General features: G+C 44.8%; 1 protein-coding gene across 2 annotated transcripts in view; it reads right to left on the bottom strand.

Moving 5' to 3' along the window:
- The window catches only part of LOC142804276 (uncharacterized), a 545,204-nt gene that overhangs the window by 4,474 nt on the left and 516,994 nt on the right, over nt 1-23,736 (bottom strand). For both annotated transcript variants that reach the window (XM_075891027.1, XM_075891028.1), the window contains one exon: nt 13,644-13,886. In XM_075891027.1, the coding sequence (XP_075747142.1) occupies nt 13,644-13,886 (243 nt within the window). The remainder of the gene's footprint in view (nt 1-13,643; nt 13,887-23,736) is intronic.

The following is a 23,736-nucleotide window of genomic DNA, read 5'->3' as shown; positions in this document are numbered from 1 at the left end:
AGTGGGCGTAACTTTCTTCAAGTTCGCGGCGAAAGTCCCACTGATGACAGAATAGTCGGCTCTGGTGCCGCTCTGAGCTGTGATGCTGTGGTCGTCGATGAGAATGTCGAGGTCACAATTTCGTCGCCTGGAGTTGCTGTTTGGTCGCCGTATCGGATCACGGCTACGACGATTTGCCGCATTTTTTCGATGTTGCGGAATCAGGACTTCTTCTGGTCACAAAATTTGGACGTGGGGGCTACGTTGAGGTTTCGTAGTGGCTTCGTCGTCGGTGGTGGAGGATCTTGGTAGTTCGTTGAGTAGCAACCTCACATTCATCGGTTGCTGCCTTTAGTTTTCCTAATACGGGCTAGGTGACCGGCCCCGGCTTGGGCCAGTGTAGTGACGACGGTGCGTTGACATGGAGCCCCCGGTGAAGGTAAACGAGGAGATCCTCGGGGTGTCCTCTGCGTTTCACAGAGATAGTCAGCGGAGTCAAGTGGTCTTCCACCCCACTGTTGACGCGACGCGTCGATGACAAAACCACGTAGTCCCATCTGGTACTACCGGCAGTTGTGGAAGGTGTGGCATGCTTTCCCACAGTGGTATAAGAGAAGCCGGTGGTCGCGGGCGCCCCACACGTTGTTTCTTCTCGGAGAATCGCGCTGGCCTGTGGGTGGACGGTATGGCAGCGGCGGTGGCGGCGGCGGTGTCTGGCGACGAAAATGCGACGGTGCGGCCTATTGACGTGCACGTGGAGTATAGCATCGGACAGCAGCAGCGTAGCTCATGGCTTGAAATTGCGGTTGCGATGCCTCAGTGACGAAATAAAGTTTTTTTTCATTCCATGTATGACTCTGTGATACCCAAAGATTGCTGGATTTTTCTTCTGACGATGTCTGCGATTGACGGAACTTCAGGCTGGCTTGACGGGAACATTCATTGAAGTTCTTCACGCACTACAGCGCATATGGTCTCGCACAATTCATCGGAGCATAGTGGTTGTATCTCTGCATAGCATGGAGCCCAGTGGCGTCGTCTGCGCATTTTGAAGGTTTTTTCAATAGTTGTCGCTTCTGAGAGGAATTCTTGGACTTTATTAGGTGTGTCTCTAATCGATTCCTCGAATAGCTGCTGTTTGACTCCTCGCATGAGGAAACGAGCTTTCTTCTCCTCGTGCATGCCCGGATCAGTGTGACGGAACAGGCGGGTCAGTTCTTCTGTGATAATGGCAACATTGTCATATAATAACTGTACCCGGGTCACTAGCAAAGCAGCAGCCCTCTTTCGCCAGCGACACTCGCGAAAGTTAGCACGAATGCGCCGGAGATCCCAGTTTTGAACCCAGACTCCCAATTTTAGAACTAGGTCCTTCCGATGTCTTCCAGGTAGAAGTACACGTGACGGAACTTCTTTTTCGTGTTCCAATGAATGAGGGTGGCCACGCAGTCGTATGTCTCTAGCCAGGGTTCCGAGTAATTGAAAATGACCCACGAAAATTTGGTGGTTCCATGGGCTGATGCATTGCGATCGCGGGCTGTGACGCAGCGGTAGTTATTGTCGCCGCTGTAGAGGTCATGGCCTTGGTCTTCCGCGCGTTGTCTTGTAGAGGCCCGTACTCCGGTGGTAAACCTTGCTGTCGGTGGCTTGTTCACTGCTCCTGCTTAGCGTCGGTGTCTTCTGCGCGACGTGGGCGGGGCTCACGGCTTGACGAGGGCATCCGGTACACGAATGAAGCAGCACCTTCACCAGTTGTCACAGGGTCGTGACTTGCCTGAAGGCAGGAGACTGAATGGCCAGATGAAGCGGTTTATTGGGGTTAACCTGTGCACAGCAAACAGGAAGTCGGGTTGCAGTAGCACACTTGCACTTATAGCGGTGAATGCAGCATCGGCCGTCAATCAAGTGACAAGCGGCGAAGCGTGTCGGCAATTATGCACTCGCCATCGAACATTCTAGCGTTAGCGCTGCAACACCGTAGATTTCAAAATAATCTGAAATGCTCGCGAAGCGGGCGTATTCTAAAAATTGATCTACTGCAGTGCTGAAGCTTCTCGGACATTGTAGGCACGGTTTACACTGAGACTCGCGTACAGGGTAACAGGGTGATAACAAAACTTCACGAAGGAACATGGCAATATACTACTGCAACAGAGCCAATGCACACGAACTAAATATTGAGCTTTTCTAGGCAGTTTTTATGACAATTTACGATCGTGATACAAATGAAAACTGGCCAATTCTCGAAACTACGTTACATAAACTTAAAGAACAACATATTCCAAAGATTGCCACCACGTATTCAAATATAAGTGATTTACATAACAAGTGAAGTGCTCCATTAGTAAGAAAGAAATAAAGTACCTAAAGGCGAAACGTTTGAATGCGACCGATGAATGGGAGTGCTTTCAGTAACAGTCAAGACTGTAAAGGGGACATCAACGCTGCGAAAGGGTAGTTTTACAAATACGACAAATAACAACTTTATAAAGCAACTCTAAAAAGTTTGGGGAAATAGGGAATTCGATATCATCTTCGTTCGTAGTGTCAATAACGTAGAACGGTGAGCCTATTTTTCAGCGCAATGTTGCAGATGAAATAAACAACTATCCTTGTACGCTTTTTACACCAAAAGAATCAATACCACGGAATCTCAAGTACTCTATAATAAACGCTGCAATTCCTGACCTAATAATCACTCGGGAGGGTGTAGAGGCTGCTACAGATCGCTTTTTAGTTAATTCTGCTCGCGGAGTGTGCAAAAATGTTGAAACTAAGAAAAACAGCTATATCACCGATTTTAGTGGCCATTTTTTAGCAATTGGTCGATACAGGATGCGTTCCTGACACCTCGAGAAGTGCTCACGTGGTTCCTTCTTTCAAATCTGCTGCTTCATTTCTAGTATCTAACTACAGGCCCATTTATCTAACGAGCTTATTGTCGCGACGTGAAGACAGAGGTCGCATTTGAAGACGCCGAGAAAGCAGCAGCGGGTAGGTCTTTTTATTTACCATGCGCCAAAGAGTTCCTCGTCTTTCTCGTTGTTGCGTTCTGCATAAAAGCGTGCAGATGCGCGTATGCACTGTCGCCATCGTCTTTCTTGTAGGACGCACTTGACATTTGCCTCCCTCCAAAAATGGTCTCGTCCCGATGCACAGCCAAGGCGCTCTACCTATAAAAACACACATATGCACCGGCACTCACAGGACAAACAAGAGTTAGCTAGACAAGTAGGGTTTCATCCAGATGGCATGCACGATCTCGGGTGAGCGGTTTTGGCGTCTAGAACGGCAATCGCCGTCGGGAATAACTTTATAGTTGATGTCGTTTGATCGTCAGGTGACTCGATATAGGCCGAAGTATCGTCGTAATAGCTTCTCTGAAAGTCCGCGGCGACGTATTGGGATCCATACCAATACCTTGTGGCCCGGTGTGTAGGTTACCAATTTATGTTGTAGGTCATATCGTTTCGTATCTTTGTATTGTTGATGACAAATACGCACGCCGGCAAGCTGTCGGGCTTTTTCGGCACGCTGAACAAATTATTCGGCGTCAGCATGAGTGTCGTCGCACTCGTGCGGCAGCAGGGCATCCAACGTTGTGGTGACTTCGCGCCCATGTATTAATCTAAACGGCGTCATTTAAGTAGTTTCGTGCCGGGCAGTATTATAGGCGAAGGTCACATAAGGCAAGATTTTATCCCAGATCTTGTGTTCTGTGCCGACATACATGCAGAACATTTCTGAAAAGGTCTTAATAAGCCGCTCTGTTAGTCCGTTCGTTCGTTGATGATACGCCATTGTTCTCCGGTGAGCTGTACCGCTGAGCCTGAGAACTGACTCCAAAAGTTCTGCCATGAACGCAGTTCCTCTATTCGTTATGACAACTGTTGGAGCACCGTGTTGAAGGACGACGTTTTTTATGAAGAAATAAGCCGCTTGTGGTGCTGCGGCCCTCGGCATAGCTTTAGTTTCTGCGTAGCGAGATAAGTGATCCATCTGTTCCCTGCGGTAGAAGTTGGGAATGGGCCCAGGAAATCCATTCCAATTTTGGCGAAGGGCTTCGCTGGTACTTGGGCGGAATGTAATAAGCCTGCCGGCCTGCCGGGAGGTGCTTTGCGTCTTTGACAGTCGGCACAGGTTTGAACGTGATGTTTTACAGCGGCAGGTAGGTTCGGCCAGTAGTAACTGTTTTGCAGGCGGGACAATGTTCGAGTGTAGCCGAGATGACCGGGGGTGACTTCATCATTGCAGGCTTCTGGAGTTTCTTTTCGCAGTGATGCAAGGATGACGAGCAAGTACGGGCTGCCGGTAGGAAAAAAGTTTTTCTCGTATAGGACGTCGTTTTTTAAACAAAAAGATGACAGCCTTTTTGCAAAAACTCGCGGCACGTCTTTACGTCATTTTTCTAAGAAGTCGATAAGCGGAAGCAGGTCAAGGTCGCTGCGCTGCTCTTATGAAATAGTGGCCGTGTTGGTGACTCCCAAGAATGTGGCGTCCATAGACTCGTCAATAATAGCGGCAGGCTCGACAAGTGACCGCGAGAAACAGTCTACGTCGGTGTGCTTTATTTATTATAACCCTGACTTATAAATTATGGCCATATCAAACTCAAGTCGAAAGCTCCAGCGTGCTAAACGGCCGGATGGGTCTTTCAAGTTAGTGAGCCAGCAAATCGAGTGGTGATCGCTGAACACCTTGACTGAGCGGCCATACAGATCCGGCCGAAATTTGACAACCGCCCAGACCACGGCAAGGCACGCTTTCTCGGTACTCGAGTAGTTCTTTTCCGTGAGATAAGAGAGCTCTGCTGACATAAGCTATCACTTTTTTGGAGTTATATTGCCATTGTATTAGTACGGCGTCCAGGCCTACATTGCTTGCGTCAGTTTGAAGTGATGTTGGCGCTTCCTGGTCAAAGTACGAAAGAACCGGATGTGTTTGGAAGCGTTGGCGTATTATGTTGAATGCAGTTTGATCCTTTTCACCCCAAAGAAAGGGGACATCCTCTCATGTGAGCCGCGTCAAACGCGCCGCAATGGACGAAAAGTTGGCGATGAATCGTCGGTAATAAGCGCAGAGGCCTAAGAAGCATCTCACTGCTCTTTTGTCATGCGGTGCGAGAAACTTCGCGACAGCGTCAATTTCGCCCGGGTCAGGTCGAACACTTTCATGGCTGACCACGTGGGCTATGAAGCAAAGTACCAAAATGGCACTTCTCTGATTTTAAATTCAGGCCAGCCGAATGTATAGCTTGTAGAACTGCGAATAATCGACTTTGGTGTTCTTCGAATGTAGCTGAAAAGACAATAACGTCGTCTAGACAGACCAAACATGTCTGCTACTTCAGTCCTGATAGCACAGTGTCCATGAAACGCTGAAAAGTGGCTGGCACTGAGCATAGCCCAAATGGAAGCACCTTATTATCATAAAGACCGTCGGGCGTCACGAAGGCAGTTTTCTCACGGTCTCTCTCGTCGACCTCTATTTACCAATGGCCACTTCGCAAATGACAAAAGTGGCAACGAAGCTCGAATCACCAATTACGAGCCGAGCAATGCATTTACCGGTTGGCGTCATTAGCTGTCCAGCAGCACTCCTTATGCTCGGCCAACTCCACGGCGTCTTGACCTTTTTAAGGCGGTCGGCGAGCTCTTTTTGCATAATGGAAAAGTCAGCCCAAGTGTCAACCAGTGCTGTTACGTTGTGTCCGTCTATAATAACGCTAAGGTCGGCACGTACAAATTCATCGGCATTAGTACTCGTGGTTGTCATCGTCTTCGTCATCACCGTCGTCATGTCGTCTTTGTGTAGAGGCGAGAGGGTCTTTTTGTCGTCTCGGCGATTGGCAACCTTGCCCCCGGAGGTCGCGGCAGTTAGTTTCCCTGGCACGGGCTAGGGGAGCGGTTTCTGACGGCGTCAGCCTAGCTTTAGCGGTTCGGGCAAGTGTGACCTCGTGCAGGTGAGGGAGACCGCTAGCGACGACTTGCTGAAGACGCTTGGTTGCTCGGCAGGCGATCAGCACCATGGTCACGAGCATCTTCAAAATGAAATGAAGCGGGACGAGAAAAGCTTCCAAACCGGGCTTCCCGGTTACGAGAGTAGCGCGAATTGTGGCCTGGTTCACCGCAGTGGAAACAAAGGGGTCGACTGTGGGCAGTGTGCCAAAAGTCAGTTTGGCATACTGGTGAGCGCCACACAGGTTCCCGCTGCCACCAAGGCAATGTAACGGGCCGTGGCTGAAAGGGTGCTTTTTCTGGGACGGCAAGGTGACGGCGGACGGCATCAGCATTGGTCGATAGACGTGGTTCAGGTGGTGGCGCCGGGGATGGAAAGGCTTGCCGTAGTTCGTGACGCACGATTTCTGCAACAGAAGCAACTGGAGGCTCGGCAGCTCATTCCGCAGGACTTGCCTAGTCATTTGCCGTAGAGAGCTTTCAAAAACAGCAGCGTCTTGAGCGGCGGCACCAACAGACGTTTGGTTGGGCAGGTGGTCAAAGTGGCGGCATCGTTGCCGGAGTGTCCCCTCGATGACAGTCACCTCTATGATACATTCATCGACTGTTGTTGGCGGATTTCGTACAAGGCCGGAAAAAAGCGGTTCCTAGACTCCTCGCATCAGGTGACGAACTTTCCTCGCCTCGTGCATGTCAGGGTCAGCGCGCGAAATAGACGAGTCATATCCTCAGCGAACGTGGCGACACTTTCGTTCGGCTTTTGCACGTGGGCTTCAATCATCTGTTGTGTGAGATGCCGCCGGTCCGCACGCAGGAACGTTTCGAGAAGCTATTGGCGGAAATTTTCCCAGGTTTGCAAAGTAGGCTCCATGTTCTCGTACCATGTGCGAGCGCTATTTTCCATTGCTAAGTAATTGATTGATTGATATGTGGGGTTTAACGTCCCAAAACCACCATATGATAATGAGAGTTGTCGTAGTGGAGGGCTACGGAAATTTTGACCACCAGGAGTTCTTTAACGTGCGTTCAAATCTGAGCACACGGGCCTACAACATTTCCGCATCCATCGGAAATGCAGCCGCCACAGCCGGGATTTGATCCCGCGACCTGCGGGTCAGCAGCCGAGTACCTCAGCCACTAGACCACCATGGCGGGGCTCCATTGCTGGGTAGGCGTGGCCAAGCTTCTCTTGCGCGCTCCAGCGATTAACCACAGCGGTTCGCTTGAACTGGTCGAGCCAGTCCTCGACATCTTCATGCGGTTCTCCATGGAAGACTTCGGGAACACGAGGAGGCTCAAAAGTTACCTGGTAAGGAAGACTCGTCTGGACTGTAGGAAGATTCGCTGAGGTTGAAGGGGCCGTCGTGTTGGTATGAGGAGATGCAGTCAAGAGTTCTGGGCTTAGGCCTAGTAGGCGCCGGCTGAATCGGTGTGCTCGAGTCGTAACAAGATGTTCAGGCTACGGACTAGGTGTACGGTCCCGAGAAACGCTTTCCTGCATCAAGTTGCAGGCCCCAGCACCTCCACCAGCGTCGCGACGAGAAGATAGAGGTCGTATTTAAAGACGCTGAGAAAGCAGCAGCGGGTCGGTATTTCTATTTACCTTGTGCCATAGAGTTTCTCGTCTTTCTCGTTGTTGCATTCTGCACAAAAGCGTGCAGATGCGCGTATGCACTGTCGCCTTCGTCTTTCTCGCAGGCCGCACGTGACAATATGCTGCAAATTACTAGAGCAGATCTTAAAATTTATTCTCACTACATTTATATCAGACCAAAATTTATTTTACAACATTCAGCATGGTTTCCTTCCCAGCCTTTCATATTAAACTCAATTATTTGAATTGATCGCGCATTTGCACGAAGCCATTCACGCTGCTTTTGAAATGGACGTTGATTCATTGATTTCGCAAGACCATTTGGCCACACAACCACTTAATTCTGAATCTTATTAACATGAACATCAACAGCATAATTATTACGTGGGTAACTAATTTTTTGACCACCCACAGGTTATACGTTGATGTGAATGAACATACATTTTCATCATCACATGTAAAGTCTGGTGTTCCCCAGGGATCAGTCCTGGGACCAGTTTCGTTTATAATTTACATCAACGACATTGAACATAACTTTTTATCTAATATCGCAATATTTGAAGATGAATGCATCGATTACAGGAAATTGACATCATCCAAGCTAATTCCTTCCTTCAAAATTGTGCTCTAATATTCATTTGTTTGCAGGCGACTGTGTGATATTTCGTAAGATTAATAATAGTGACGACATTAGAATCATTCAGTCTGATCTAACCGCTGTTTCTAACTGGTGCGAAACTTGGCTGATGGAATTAAACATTAACAAATGTAAGGTTATGCATGTATCCCGCAACCCCAAGCATCAGTCAACTTATTACCTAAACAACATAGCTTTAGAACTAGTTACATCATATAAGTACCTTGGAGTGCACATTACAACTAATCTCAGCTGGTCAACACATATTGAACATATCATCAACAACGCTAATAGCATGTCAGGGTATTTACGCCGCAATTTTTCTAGAGCCCCATCGTCACTAAAATTATCGCTTTACAAATCCCTAATACGCCCCAAGTTAGAGTACGCAGCATCAGTATGAGATCCAAGCCAAGAAAATCTAATCGCTTCTCTCGAGCTTGTTCAAAATAATTCTGCTCGCTTTATCCTGTCAAACTATAACCGTATTGCCAGCATATCTTCAATGAAAAGCAGCCTTTCCCTTCCCTCTTTATCATCACGCAGGAAACTTTTTCGGTTAACCATGCTACATAAAATATATTATCATTCCTTCCTGCGCAACGAACTCTTACCCCAACCACTATACATTTCCCATCGCATTGACCACCGTCACAAGGTTGGCATTAACTATTATCATACAAAATCTGCCACTCAGTCATTCTTGCCCCGTTCGTCCCGGGAATCGAACCACCTTCCCGCTGAAATTGCGGGTATCACCGATAACCAACTGTTCCGTGCTGCCTTAGCCAATATTGTATATGCAGAAATATCTGATGTTTAATCTGTGTTTGTGTGACCACACTGTTGCGATAATACTAATTTGTTTTGTCTTTCCTTTTCCTTTTTATGTACACAACGTTTTTTGTAACCATGCTACCTCATGTTATGCCTTTGTTCTGTACCACTCCCCTCTGTAATGCCTCTGGCCCTGAGGGTATAATAAATAAATAAATAAATAATATTTATTAGATTTTGATCTTATTATTCTCGTATTTCGGTGTAATCAGGGCAAATGTAAATTAACACCTCCAAAACTGAAGTCAAGACATTGCAAGAGCACATAAAACAGGACTGAGCCAGTATAAAATTCAAGGTGTCCCAATTGAAAAAGTATCCGTGTTTAAAGATCTCGAAATCCATTTATGATCCGACCCATCATGCAAAGAGCACATGAATATCGTAACCAGTAAGGCACCAAAAACACTTTGATTCATTAAAAGGAAGCTGTACTTGGCGAACTCTACCACTAAATTGCTAGTGTATGCATTAAACATGCCTGCTGAAAGATTTAATATGCATTCATCATCTAGAACCCACATCCATTATATCTCATTGATCAACTAGAACCAATAAAAAAATGAAGCGGCAAGATTTATTACCAAGAAGTATTCTCAAAACTAAAGCACTACAGATATCAAACACTCACTTTCTTTACCCCCTCTTGAAAAACGCAAAATGTCGTTACTGTTGTACCAATTTGAAACATTTTCTTTACTCAATCTTCCTTTTCGGAACGTCCGTTGGCACACATCACACGACTTCACTGCCTCTTGATTTACTCTTGAACACCAGACCAGTAAAAAGTGCTCAGTACCCCTTCGGTAGTCTTTGATACCTTAGTGTCTGGAGAGGAGTTTACGTGCAACAATTGGAGAACTTGCACACGCAACAGTTTCGGTACTACCGCTTGTTCGATCATTTTGCCAGGACAGAACTGATAAGATTGGTATAATAGATCATCGCGTATGCAAAACGAGCAGGATGTTGGTCTCTTGCATTTGAAGGTTTTGCCCGCATTAGCTCTGCAACCTTCGAAACTCTGGTAATCTTTCTGCTGCTGCTGCAATTTCTCTCAGGAGACCTGAATAAGGTTCATTACTTCCTCTTCTTTCTTCCTTATGGCCGTTGCGAGGATCACAGCGGGCATTGAGTGGACCTTCTTCGCGTTGCATCCTTGCCACTTCAGAGGTGGGCATATAGGATTAACCGACATCTCCTTCCAGTGTTTATCTGGGTTTGTGTGGCCCCGAGACCCTGGCACATTTCCGGTGATGACGTCGTAAAGCAGGCTGTCCAGGCAACTCACCACAACCACCCCTAAAAAGTAGGGAGACGAGACAAGTACGTCGCCTTCAAGTGCCTCAGACGCACTGCCATCAGCCAACAGTAGGGTTGTCATGGTACCCTTCAATAACGTATCCGGGAATAGCAGCCGTCGTACTATTACGCTGTTGCAGCCTCATACACGAAGAGCAGTTACCGCCGTTTTAAACAATAATCCTTGCAAGACTGGCATGTTGTAGCTGCTTAAACTTTTGTTTCAAAAAGCGCTCCTACCTCGTTTTTTTCTCTCGTAAGCTGGAGTCTTGACTCTTGTTTAAGGTGCTTCTTCTTATACAGACACAGCAAGCGACGTCTGTGCCTGAGCCCTTACATTTGAAGTTTTGAGCATTATGAACAGTCGTTCGGCAATACGTACAGTATTGTTGCTTTAGTCGAATGAAGCAGTTGGATGTCTTGCGCCCGCATTTATCACGAAGAAAACATCGGATTTACGCTAAAGACTCAGAGGAAGACATTCCGAACACCGTCAGTTCGTGCACCTCTTACCACATGGTTTTGTCCTGTCGTAGCGGACGCTAATCTGTCCATTATACTAGTACAGGGCCCATTATACTCCAATGTAGCGTTGACACGTGCGCACGCCGAGTACAGTGATGCTACGTTAGGAAAACGCGAGCACTCTATAGTATGATGCCAGGCATGACCAGCGTCCGTAGGCGCGGCCCGACGGTAACCGGCGCGAAATGAGACATGCTGCATTTCGCGCTGATGCGTTACCCAGACAACACTGCGTCTTCCTCTTTTCGGGACGGAGGAATGCCGGAGGCGCTGAAATGCGCAAGTGTCAAAGCAACGCAGCGTGGCGCGCTCCTGAGAGCATATGGCAGGACCGGCGCCTGGTGTTGCAACGCCGGCGTGACGCGAAAAAATGAACGCAGGTGAGCACGCGTACTGCGTCACATCAAAATGTATTGGCGCCTTGACTGTGGCATGTAGTCATGTACTTATATGACTCGCATTTTATGATTATCGTGTTTGGACGAGTTGTTTACCTATGTCGTCCGTTCATGCCAAGTGATACTGAGTTTAGTACATGTGAAGCTAGCGAAGTGGCCGCGAGCCCATCATGAGTGTGGCATGTAGTCATGTCGTTACATGACACGCATGCCATGATTGTCATGTTTAGATGTGACATTTACCTATGTCGTCCGTTCGCGTCACGTAATACCGAGTTTGGTACATGTTAAGCTGGCAAAACGGCCGCGAGCGCATCATGAGCGTAGCATGTAGTCATAATTTTAAATGACAGCATGTCATGTTTATCATGTTTGCTCCAGTATCATGCCTTCGTCATACATTCACGTCCCGTAATACCAAATTTGCTATAAGTGAAGCTAGCGAAACGGCCGCTAGCGAATCATGAGCGTGGCATGCAGTCATGTTCGTACATGACACGCATGTCATGATTCTTATGTTAGGGTCTGTCGCTTGTGTTCGCCATGCATTCACGCCATACCAGACCAGTTTCGCAACATGCCTTGGCAAGAAACCACCGCAAGAACTGCAGGACCATGAAATGTAAATCATGACATTCATAACATACATAGTATGATTTTCATGTTATGGCTAGCCAAATATGTTCTTCATCGAGTCCATGTTATGCCATACCAAGTTTGGCATAGATGTTATTATCGAAACGGCCAGGAGAGCTAAAATTCGTAGGCGGCTAGATAGACAGACAGATAGATAGATAGATAGATAGATAGATAGATAGATAGATAGATAGATAGATAGATAGATAGATAGATAGATAGATACATAGATACATAGATAGATAGATAGATAGATAGATAGATAGATAGATAGATAGATAGATAGATAGATAGATAGATAGATAGATAGATAGATAGATAGATAGATAAACACGCTCAAAGTCACCGAAGTTCCCTGAGAAATGCTTCGCATTCAAAAACAAAAAAGAATCCTTTTTATTAGGCAGAGCAAATGTTAAAAAGCCATTACAGACGATACAGGAAAAGAAAATAGTGAATACACAAAGAGATTGTTCGATAGTCTCGATTAGGTTATGTTGATCGAGTTAAAGTGTCCAGAAAAACAAGAAGTTCAGTTCCTCTCACAGTTTGGTCGATGTTGGAAGGTCACGGTGGTGCTGCGATGGAGCGTCGGCGATGTCGGGGTCGGCAGATCGGCATAGCTGAGGGTAGGTGTTGTGCGGACAAACAATCGCAGTGTCAGTCATAAAGTTCCCCCTGGAGACCACTGGCACAGTGACTTGGCACAGCAGGCGACATCCTTGCCGGTTAACGAGGTCATCCTCAGGTCCGCAAGCTCAGGTCCGGAACCCAACAGCCTTGACAGCCCCACGAACAGCTCTGGTGCACCCATGTTGTTGTTGTTGTTGTTTCCCTGTGCAAATGGCTCGTACCCAAAGAAGGGGATATCTTCCTCCGGCCTTCCACGCGCCAGTCACCCAGTCTTCCTCCTCCTCTTCCCGCATTACTTCTTGTTTCGTCTGGCACCTTTGTCGGTTTCAGTTTCACTTTAAAGTTTACTTACTCTGGAAACACATCACTTTAGTGCTACAGCGATGTGCACAACGTCCACTACACATTAGAAATACTTATAAACCATGCAACTTGTATATTCATGATCTTACAATAAACTTCAAAACATCAAACTAGCTCGAAGATTGATGTCATCGTAAATGATGTCTGTTGAAAGAGTTGTGAGACCATGTACCAAATATCGCATTTCTCCAACTTTAGAGTATTTTGGAAAAATTTCTTGAAATAGCCTGTCTAAGATATCGTTATTGCTAGGGTTTAGGGTCCTAAACCCAGGTTAGGATTACGAGAGATGACGTAGAAAAAGGATTTGGAAACTTCAATCACCTGGCGTTCTCTGACGAGCACCTCAATGCAAGCACACGGAACTTGGTCATTTTCGCTATAATATAATATGGTCTGCCTCAGAAGAACAGTGTCAAGGTTGCTCGGCTGCTGACGTGAAAGTCGCGGGTTTGATCTTGTCCACGACAGTCAAACTAGAAATGGTAGTGTACTGTGTGACGCCAGTACACGCTAAAAAACGCCAAACGGTTGAAAATTTCAGAGCCCTCCACGACAGCATCCTTCATAAGCATATCGTGGTTTTTGAACTTGATGCGCGACATCTTACCGTTTTCCATCGGAAAAGTGTTTGCCGTGGCCGGGGTTTCATTGTGCGACTTGTGGACCAGCAGTCGAGCACCATCACAACTAGACCATTATGGCGGTTCACCCTGTTTAGTACGGGTGAGTATCAAAATATATACTCGATTGTTAGAAACCGGAGGCATCTTGTCACTCGCCTGCCAGTCGTGGTTGGCGAGCTCCTCGTAGCGGCGCAGGATTCGCGTGTAGGTGTAGATGCGCTGCGGGAGGAAGCTGTTGTCCATGTCGTCTTGGAGCGTCGTCTCTTCCTCGACCACATGGCGCCGGCTCTCCTGGACGCGCCCAATGAAGGCCATCCACAACGAGTGGATGTTCAGTGCTACCTCGTCTGTGTTTGTGTCCACCGTTGACGCCCATGCGCGCACGTAAGGCGAGTCGAACTGCAAAGTACACACACAAACACAAACTGGTCATTGCTACAGCTGCATTTGCCAGTGAAGGAAAGACGAGGCCGTATTTCACCATCTTGAAGCGTCAATCAAGTCTCCACAAATCGTAGGGAACACCAATGATAGTACAAGTGAAATCAGAGTGAATCAATGTGCGCTTTTCCTGCTTCGCAGAGAGGTCATATGTGACGTCTCGCGGATGTCATATTCGTGCCGCGGCGTCTTACCGGCATCTTGCCCCTCTACTGTGGTTCCGCCGCTAGACATGGAATGTGGGGCAATAAATGGCGCTGCGAAGCCATTATATCTGGGTACAAGGCCAATACCCGGAGGGTTGCGCATGCACAAGACCACTAAGTGAAATAGACTGTGAGGGCTATACTTGGCATAAACTTAAATTCCTGCTTTACCTAGATTGTTTTACTAATGCAATCAACTGTAGAATAACTACTTTCTTAGCCTAGCTGACATTTGATCTGCCGTCGCAGTACTTATATTTCCCGTCTTCGCAGTTATGTGAATTAACTAGAAGAAGGTTATGTGATTGGTGGCTAAAGTCAAGGCACGAGTGAAAATTAAACCCTTCGCTGCTAAGTACCAGTCCTCAACTTCACTACTTAAAGAGAAAAAAGATAAATCTAGTGCTTAGTTTACTAAGTATTATGGCTAGGTGGCGTTAGCCGCCACCCAATCTAAAGGGTACAGCCACATTCATTCATCCATCCATCCGTCCATCCACCCATCCATCCATCCATCCATTCATCTATGGATCCATTCATCGATCCATCCATCCATCCATCCATCCATCCATCCATCCATCCATCCATCCATCCATCCATCCATCCATCCATCCATCCATCCATCCATCCATTCATTCATCCATTCATCCATCCATCCATCCAACCATCCATCCATCCATCCATCCATCCATCCATCCATCCATCCATCCATCCATCCATCCATGCATTCATTCATTCATTCATCCATGCAGACAATATTGTCCTATTTGCAGACAGTAAAGACGATATAAAGTGGCTGGCAGATATATACGGTAGAGAAGGTGAGGCTCTAGGATTTGGATTTATTGCAAAAAATGAATGGTATTCAATGATTGGTAAGACCAGGCGGTCTCAACACATGGCCTAGAATTACCGAGTGTAAGCGAGTACAAGTACTTCGGAGTATGTGTAAATAAGGGATATAGATATGTGGATACACACGAAAAAATATCGGCAGCAAAAGAAAAGAGGAATGCTGCAATGTTGAACCACATATCGTCATGGGAATACAACGGGTGTGAAGTCTTTCGAGGTCTATGGAAAGGCGTAAGGATTCCAGGGCTTAGATTTGGGAACTCAGTGGCGTGCAGGAAGTTTCAGGTGCAATCAGGAATGGATGTAAATCAAAGGACTGTGGGACGCCACGCATTGCGCGCTTACGGTAAGACGACGAATGCATATCCAGCTTTCAGGGAAACTGACCAATCAGCGCTCCTAGCAAAAGCTTGCGCGTTTTCAATGGGACAGGGTCATTTTCAGAAGATGAAAAATTGTACAGGCGCAAGTTTCAAAAGTTCTTAAAGGGCCACTCACCAGGCCCCATACCGAATTTTAGTTAGATAGTGGAAGTTCTTGGGTGTCCGATGAGGAACATTTTGCCACAAACATTTTTCGAATCGGTTTCCTACGAGCGGAGAAAACAGGTTTTTTGAAGCGGCACGAAACGAGAGTGAGAGGAGGCGAGCTGGAAACCATTGCCGCTTCACCGCGTAGCCTTCGCAACCCGAATCTCTTCCGCACACTCTCTGGCATCCGACCAGGAGGTGACGTGTACATGACGTGCCCGAACAAGTTCAACACCCGAGCACGCGAGCAGCGTTGCTTTTTTGACCAGCGTTGTTTTGTGGTCTTCTGCCTGTTTCTGCGGGACGGTTTGGAAACGCTGTCTTAGAAGCGGTACAGTAGATGAGCACAATGAGTGCGCGAACGCGTAGCAGCGTTCCACAGCTGTAGTCTGCTCGATGCGCTGACCGCGGAGACACGAACGCTTGCAAAACGCTGGCACATTAGCCCCGCATCTCGTAGCATTTGACGGGAAAAAATGAAAGAAAAATGCGCACAATTTTTTATTGCGTCTCATCATTTTTTTTCACGTTTTATTCATCTCTTAAAGCAACGAATACATAAACTACGCATGTTGTGTTAAATAATATTCGCCATGTCACGTGGTATTTTTATGTAATATTTATTTAATAATTTATGAATACTGCCATCCCAACTAGGAATTTTCGCAGAGTGGGTTACATGAATTACATGAATGCTCAATATGAAGACGAACAAATTTTCAAAACAGGAACATAAAAACACACAGAAACAAAAGTACGCACAAAGCAATCCAAATATGCAAAATTCGAACGTTTATGGGGACAGAGCCTAATTGGCATGCTATATTAAACACTTTTATCGAGGCTAGAAGAAAACAATGTTAAGGATGGCTGTAAAACTTCGGTGTTGATTAGTTTGTTCTAGTCGTTTATAGTTCGTGGAAAGAATGAATATTTAAAGCAGTTGTTACGGGTTGCATAGGGTGTTATTGTGCTCTCATGCCTTCGTCGAGTTGCATAACCGGACGAAAATGAAAGAACTTCAGAGATGTCTTGTAATGTCTCTTTGTTAGTTGATATAGAAATTTTAGTCTAGATATGCGGTTTCTTTCTGTTAGTGTTGGTAGATTAGCTCGAGTCGAAAGTTCCGTAATTTAAGTGCGCTCGAAGCTGTCATAAATAAAACGAAAGGCCTTTTTTGCACTCTTTCTAGCTTGTTGATATTATTTTTAGTAAAAGGGTCCCAAATAATGGAAGCATAATCCGGAGTCGGTATAACTATTGTTTTATTAGCCAGAAGGCAGATGAAGGGGGTTGAGAGTTTCAATGCTCTTCTGAGGAAGAACAATTTGCGCATTGCAGTGTTAGTTACTGTGTTATTGCGTTTTGTCCGATTCAGGTCATCTGTGATCCATAAGCCAAGATACTTGTAATGTGGGACTTAAGCCAAGATACTTGTAATGCGGGTATACTGTTGACAACGTCAGAGCAGAATCGTCTACGTAGAGGACCAACGTCACTGCGTTGCTGTGTACGTAGGGCCATGCCTACGATTACGCAATGCCTTCATTCTCCACGCGTACGCCGGCAGAGGGGAGGGGGGAGCAGCATTCACCTTGAAATTTGACCCATTTCCGCGGCGCGTAACGTTGTGAATTTGGCAGACGTGATCACGAACACCTCGTCTACACAATGCCCTTGTCAGCTCAAAACTGTCAAACCTGGTGAGTGGCCCTTTAAAGGGACAAGTTCTAGTAGCTGTACTGCACTTCTCAAATGCAGCATTGTTAATGTTGGGGCTTCCGGTTCTGTTCCCACTGTGAATAAATATACACAATGGGGCCCTATGGATGCCAATGAAATCACAACTTCTTTTCCATGACAAAAAAAAAGCCGCATAAAAACCAGGCCAAAATCTGCAAATTTCTAGAGATTTATGTTGTACGAAAACTAAGCTTTGGTTTTAGCGCAAAATCATCTGTATGCGTGACAAAAATGCGTTCCGAATTGCCATTTTCTACAACATAGTTTCGTCACGGACTCGAGCCTTGGACCATAGTAACTTGATAAGACAAATTTTATCACAGCACATCTGGCTGGTATAATGACTCAGTTGGTTGAGTGACCGACCGTGTAGCTCACGCGCAGGCGATTCGGCACGGCGCGGAATTGAATCCCAAGTAAAATATTTCATTACCTCTTTTTTATCTTTCTTTCTTTTGCAGAATTTCTGTCATAGGTTACTCTGCTCAACTCCCGAACTGAAGGAAACGGGTTTTAATCGTGACCGTGGCTCTAGCATTTCGAACTAGGCGAGAACCCTAGTGTACTTATATGTATGTTTGTGTTTGCATGTGTGCGTTTATATATGTTCATGCAAAACTGAAAAATTTCGGAGTGGGGAAGGGTTTTGAACCTCCACCTTCCCGGCTCTGCCACTGGCGGACGCAGCGGTACATTCTACGTTAGCAGAGCTGGAGAAAAGTACAAGTCTGCACTGATTCGACATGTGCACACTGTGATTGATTGGTATGTAGGGTTTAGCGTCATAAAACCACCATATCATTATGAGAGATCACGTAGTTGAGGGCTCTGGAAATTTTGACCACCTGGGGTTTTTTAACGTGCTCCCGAATCTGAGCACACGGGCATACTGCATTTTCGCATCCATAGCGAAATATGCACACTGTGAGTCACCGTTAAAGGCGTGCATATGTCTTAACGTAGATAGCACAGAATAAGAGTCATTTGCGTTCGTCATAGAGGTAGTTGTGGAGGCAGTGCAACTGTAGCGAATAGTGAAATAGTGTTTTAAACGGCTTACTTCTCTAAGGATGGTAGTTACGTTACTTCACGCAATAAGTTCACAAGGAAAGCATTGTAAGCTTGCTTGATTCTTCCTTGGGCTTTCACCCACTAAGGGAGACCACCCAGGAAGCCGGCGGTTAATGCAAGTCAACAACTTGGGATTATCCAGGCTAGGGAAATATGATTACTTTGTTTTGACAAGACGGGAATATTTTGGCACAGTCGAAAAAAATGAAAGAATATAAGATTTTCTGAATAACTGAGGCGTAATCATTCATTCAATGAAATTCTTTTGAAGGCTAGATTATTAAAGTGTAATAATGCAATAATAAACGTAAGGTTGAAAGCAATGCAGAGATTCCTGCTTCGCTCCACGTCTACCACTTCACGTAGATGACTTCGCGAGCGGAAATCGTACAATACCCGGCAGCCCCTTTATATATTATTTGAATTGTTTGCTATAACATTTGTTTTCCTCCAATTGTTGCACACATGTACTCCACTCCCTTGTAAAATGCTAAGTCGTTCGAGTGCATTTGATATGAATGAATGGCTGACTTACTGACTGAATGAATGAAAGCTAAGAACATTGTACACTCACCGAAAAAGCCAAGGATGAAACCTGATTGGCCTCTTGACACGATTTTTGTCGCAGTAACGATGCCGTAAATATATAACAAATATTTCTAATAGTGTACCATTCATGTAATCAAACTTGCGCATTCTCCTTTTACGAGTGAATAGTTGTCTTTATTGTCATCATAAGCAAAATGACCATGCTGATTGTGGGGTACATGCAACTCCCATCTATCTCCAATCAGCATATTGCGCCCACGTTAACTCCGGAACCTTTTGAATCTCTTCTGCCCATTTAACTTTATGCCTTCCGCTTTTGCGCTTCTCTTCCGTTAAAATCAGTACTGTCTCTATTAATGGTCACCGGCTTTCTGGCCTTCTCGCAGCATTCTTAATTTTGACTGAGATAATCTTAACAAGCATCTGTTCTCAAGCCCACTCAGCTGTCTGTCTTCTTGCCCATAATAAGGTTATAACCACCATATATATTTTCATGGAACGCAGCATCATACTCAGTTTTAGTTCAATTCTCTTTCCCTTTTCGTAAAAATTCATGTTTCTTCGCGTATAAGTATTTACCGGTAAGATGCGGCTTGTTATAACGTTTTCTCTTGAAAGATGGTGGTGAACTGTAATTCATTATCTAAGCATAATCGCCAAATATGCACAACATTCTTACTCGTCTATACACTTCGATCTCACGGTTCGCGTCTGCGATCATAACGCTTCCTAAGAACTTATTTTAGTACTTATAGTGTCTCCTTGGGTATCGCAAAGCACTGTTTTCTTCAAAAACTGTTGAACATAAATTTAGTTTCCTGCATAGTAATTTTTTGACGCATGGCCCTGCTTTACCTGCCTATTTCAGTAATTATTATTCGCAATTGTTTCCCCGGATTAATCAACATGGCAAATGTCATCAGAGAATCGCAGTTAACTAAGCTACTCTCAATTACCTGTATGGCATGCCGCTAGAAATCTAGCCCTATGAAAACCTCCTGAAAACGCGGTAATTAACATTGGAGAGATTGTATGTGTATAGCCCCCCATCTCACAATGTTACTTATTAAATTATTACGTTTTTTATGGAGCACTATGGTGGCTGTGGCGACACTGTAGATATACCACCGCGATGGAACAGCGGCTATGTGGATCGGCGGCTGGCGACATGAAAGGTGTAGGTTCGGTACCGGCCGCAGCCGTCGCATTTTGATGGAGGGAAAACGATAGAGGACCTCTAACTTTCCGATGTCATTGCACCCTAAAAAACACCTGGGAGTCGAAAGTTTCAGATTTCTCTCCGGTTTGCCTCTTAACTACTTCGTGGACTGGTATGTAAAATCTTACGTATTAAGGGCGAAGCTCCTTAGGGCGTGGGCTGTGCGTCCCCTGTCGCCTGTATGTAGCCACCTCTAGTTTAGTTCTTGCAGTGTTCACTAGATGGCGGTACCGTCCCCTGTATGTAGCCACCTCTAGTTCAGTTCTTGCAGTGTTCACTAGATGGCGGCACCGTCTCCTGTATGTAGCCACCTCTCGTTTAGTTCTTGTAGTGTTTACTAGATGGTGGTACTTGTAGCTGATGATGAAAAGATGCAAGATGTTATAAACTAGAAAGCGGTACTTGTAGATGATGAAAGACGCGATATCTTATAAAATAGGAATGATGTCACATATGGCGCGTGTCATTGGTTGAAGGCAATCGTTCGATTTAGTGCGGCGACGTACGCTAGGGGGAGCGATGTAATAAAATCGAGTGGGCAAAATGTACAGAGGATTCATGGTTTACCAGGTTTACCTCCGGAGCTTCGCCCACTCATCATCATTCACTTCGTGGATATGGCGGAGTTTTTTTCAATAATGACTCTAGTTCGTTAAAGAAATTATGTACAAGCGGCCCTTAGAATGACAAAGATTTGTAGTGTTTCTTGTTTTGTTAAGTACTTTAATAAGCAAAGAGAAGTGACCGGCACACAACACGTGGTGATCATGTGTGCTATATGCACCGATTAGTGTGTACCGCGAGCCAACAGCTTCTCGAACGATGGCATTGTGTTTCAATCATCAAAACTATCCTATGGTTATGAGAGGTACACTAGGGTGAGGTCTCCGAAAAACTTTTACTACATGGGATGTTTTAACAGGCACCCTATTTCAGCCCACAGGCCTCAAGTATTTTCACCTTCGTAAAAAATTTCACCGCACCAGCCGTACTTTCTACTTTGAGGTATATGTTAGGTAATACCATGTGATTTCATGGGACCAAGTTCGCAGCCATATTTGATTGAGGAAACCTGCTAGAAGCTTCTGTGGTCAGATTCGGAAGCACGTGTCGTCGAACTACCGGGCCCTCCACTACAGCTTTTCTGAAATGAACAGATTTTAATTCTGGAGAGAATACAGGAAAACGAAGCGAAGCTAAAGGCCATTCGGCCTGACATGGCTTCGCTACGCGAAAAAAGTTCAGCAAACAGTGCTACATTGAATAATAATTATAACAATACAGGAAGCAGCATAACAGAAACACAGAAATAGCAAAAAAGCAAAAATAGGTGACATATAAGTACAAAAAATAGGCTACATAGACACACAGAATCAGACATCGAGGCTCTTTTCATTACATATCCGAAAAAACACATACATATTGATATATTCATATAATACACTCACATATTAATACATACATCTGCCCTTATGTACGTACATGCTACTGTATATACATGCGTTTTGTACCTAAAGGTGAGAGCATATGTAGAACCTAGCCAGAAGTTTATTGGAAACATGATGTTCACTATACTCAAATAATGAGGAGATGTTTTATGTAATATTTGAATTGCGTTAATGAAAGGTTAAAATTTAGTTGTTCACCTTAATGATTTATATAAGCGGTGGGGCGCGGCTTGCAATTAGGGCTCTATACATATCCAGTCCTAGTAGCAGGAACGCTGATTGATTGATTGATTGATTTCTGAGTACAGGGCGTACTCAGAATTTATTAAGAAGTTTTTAAATGCCTATAATGACGCTTTTCCTCTAATTAGAAGAAGAGTAAATAGGAAGAAGTTCAGAAAGCCGTGGATAACCAAACATTTGCATGAAAAAATCTGCACTAAGAACAAAATGTACCACTCCTTTATTCAGAATCGGGATCCCAACATTCTAAAAGAGTATAAAAAGTATCGAAATCAACTGAGTAAAGAATTAAAGACAGCAAAAACAAATTATTTTATTGAGCGTTTTACGAGATTCCAAAACGACAGTGGTAAAGTATGGAGAGAAGTAGCTAATCTAACGAAAGGGAAAGATAATAATGCGCTGAACGAGATAAGTACGCCGGACGGAAATTTGTGTGGTTTTGATTTAGCTTGTGCTTTTAATAAGTACTTTGTCAATGTTGGTAAACCGCTCGGTGATACACCTGAACCTGATAATGTATTGATTAACAATATTACTTCTTTATCGAAGTCTGTGTTTTTTTCACCCAGTTCCTCTCAAGAAATAGTGATTTTAATCAACAAGTTAAAAAATGATGTATCTGCAGGTCATGACGATATAAAATCTGTCCCCATTAAGCGCGTTGCGCCTTTGATATCTGACGTATTGTCTTATCTTGTAAACCTAATGTTTACTACTGGTGTGTTTCCTGATGACCTAAAAATCGCCAAGGTTTGTCCGATATACAAAAGTGGCAATCGAATGGAAATGTCAAACTACCGACCAATTTCTGTGTTACCAGTATTTTCCAAATTATTTGAAGGAGTTATCAATTGCAGGCTCGAATGTTTTTTCACTAAACACAACCTGATATCTGCTTGCCAGTACGGTTTTCTGAAGAAAAAATCCGCAGAGCAGGCGCTACTCGTTATTAAAGACAAAATACTTGAAAATATAGAACACAAACACTACACTCTTGGTCTCTTTTTAGATTTTCGAAAGGCGTTTGACTGCGTACAGCACAATATCCTTTTAGAAAAGTTGAATTACTATGGTGTACGTGGTGTCACACATAACTTAGTGCAGGATTATTTACGTCATAGGATGCAGTACGTACGGGTGAATGATGTTGCATCTAACCGACTAACTGTCACTTGTGGAGTCCCTCAGGGCTCTATATTAGGACCTCTATTGTTTTTAATATATATTAATGATATTACTAAACTACCAGGCTCTCATGACATGATTATGTATGCGGATGATACGAACATATTTTTTACAACCAAATCTCTTGTACAAGCGGAAGCTACGGTAAACTGGTACTTAGGAAACTTGCAGTCATGGCTACAACGCAACATGTTTTCCTTAAATTTATCCAAAACTAGCTACATTATTTTTAGGCCAATTAATACTGCTGATTCATATAAGGCCAATATTCAATTTGGTCGGGTAAGAATACATGAGGTCGACTGCATTAAATTTCTTGGTGTCTGGTTCCACCAGAACCTTTCATGGAACACACATGTGTCAAAATTAGCATCTGAAATAAGTAAAAGTGTTGGCTGTCTCTACAAAGTAGCTTGTCTGGTACCCGTGTGGTTGAGACTGCAGATGTATTATGCGCTTGTGTATTCTAAGTTAACCTATTGTATTCTCGTATGGGGAACAACTACGCCTACTAACTATCAAAAACTACTAGTACTCCAAAAGAGAGCCTTGCGGTGCATTCATGGGTACCGTGGCCGACCCAAAGACTTTTCCACGTTGCCATTGTTCCGTACTTACGATCTGCTTAAAGCGAACCAAGTCTACCTCTTTCGACTGTTGCAATATATTAAGAGCAATCAACTGCACACTCAAGACTTTACTCTGTCTAACGATGCATATCACTTTCGAAAACAAATCCACCGGGTCCCCAAAACG

This window comes from Rhipicephalus microplus, chromosome 3, assembly GCF_043290135.1.
Source record: "Rhipicephalus microplus isolate Deutch F79 chromosome 3, USDA_Rmic, whole genome shotgun sequence".
Taxonomy (NCBI): Eukaryota; Metazoa; Arthropoda; class Arachnida; order Ixodida; family Ixodidae; genus Rhipicephalus; species Rhipicephalus microplus.
The sequence above is the reverse complement of the archived record's forward strand: the minus strand, read 5'-3'. Positions and strand labels throughout refer to the sequence as shown.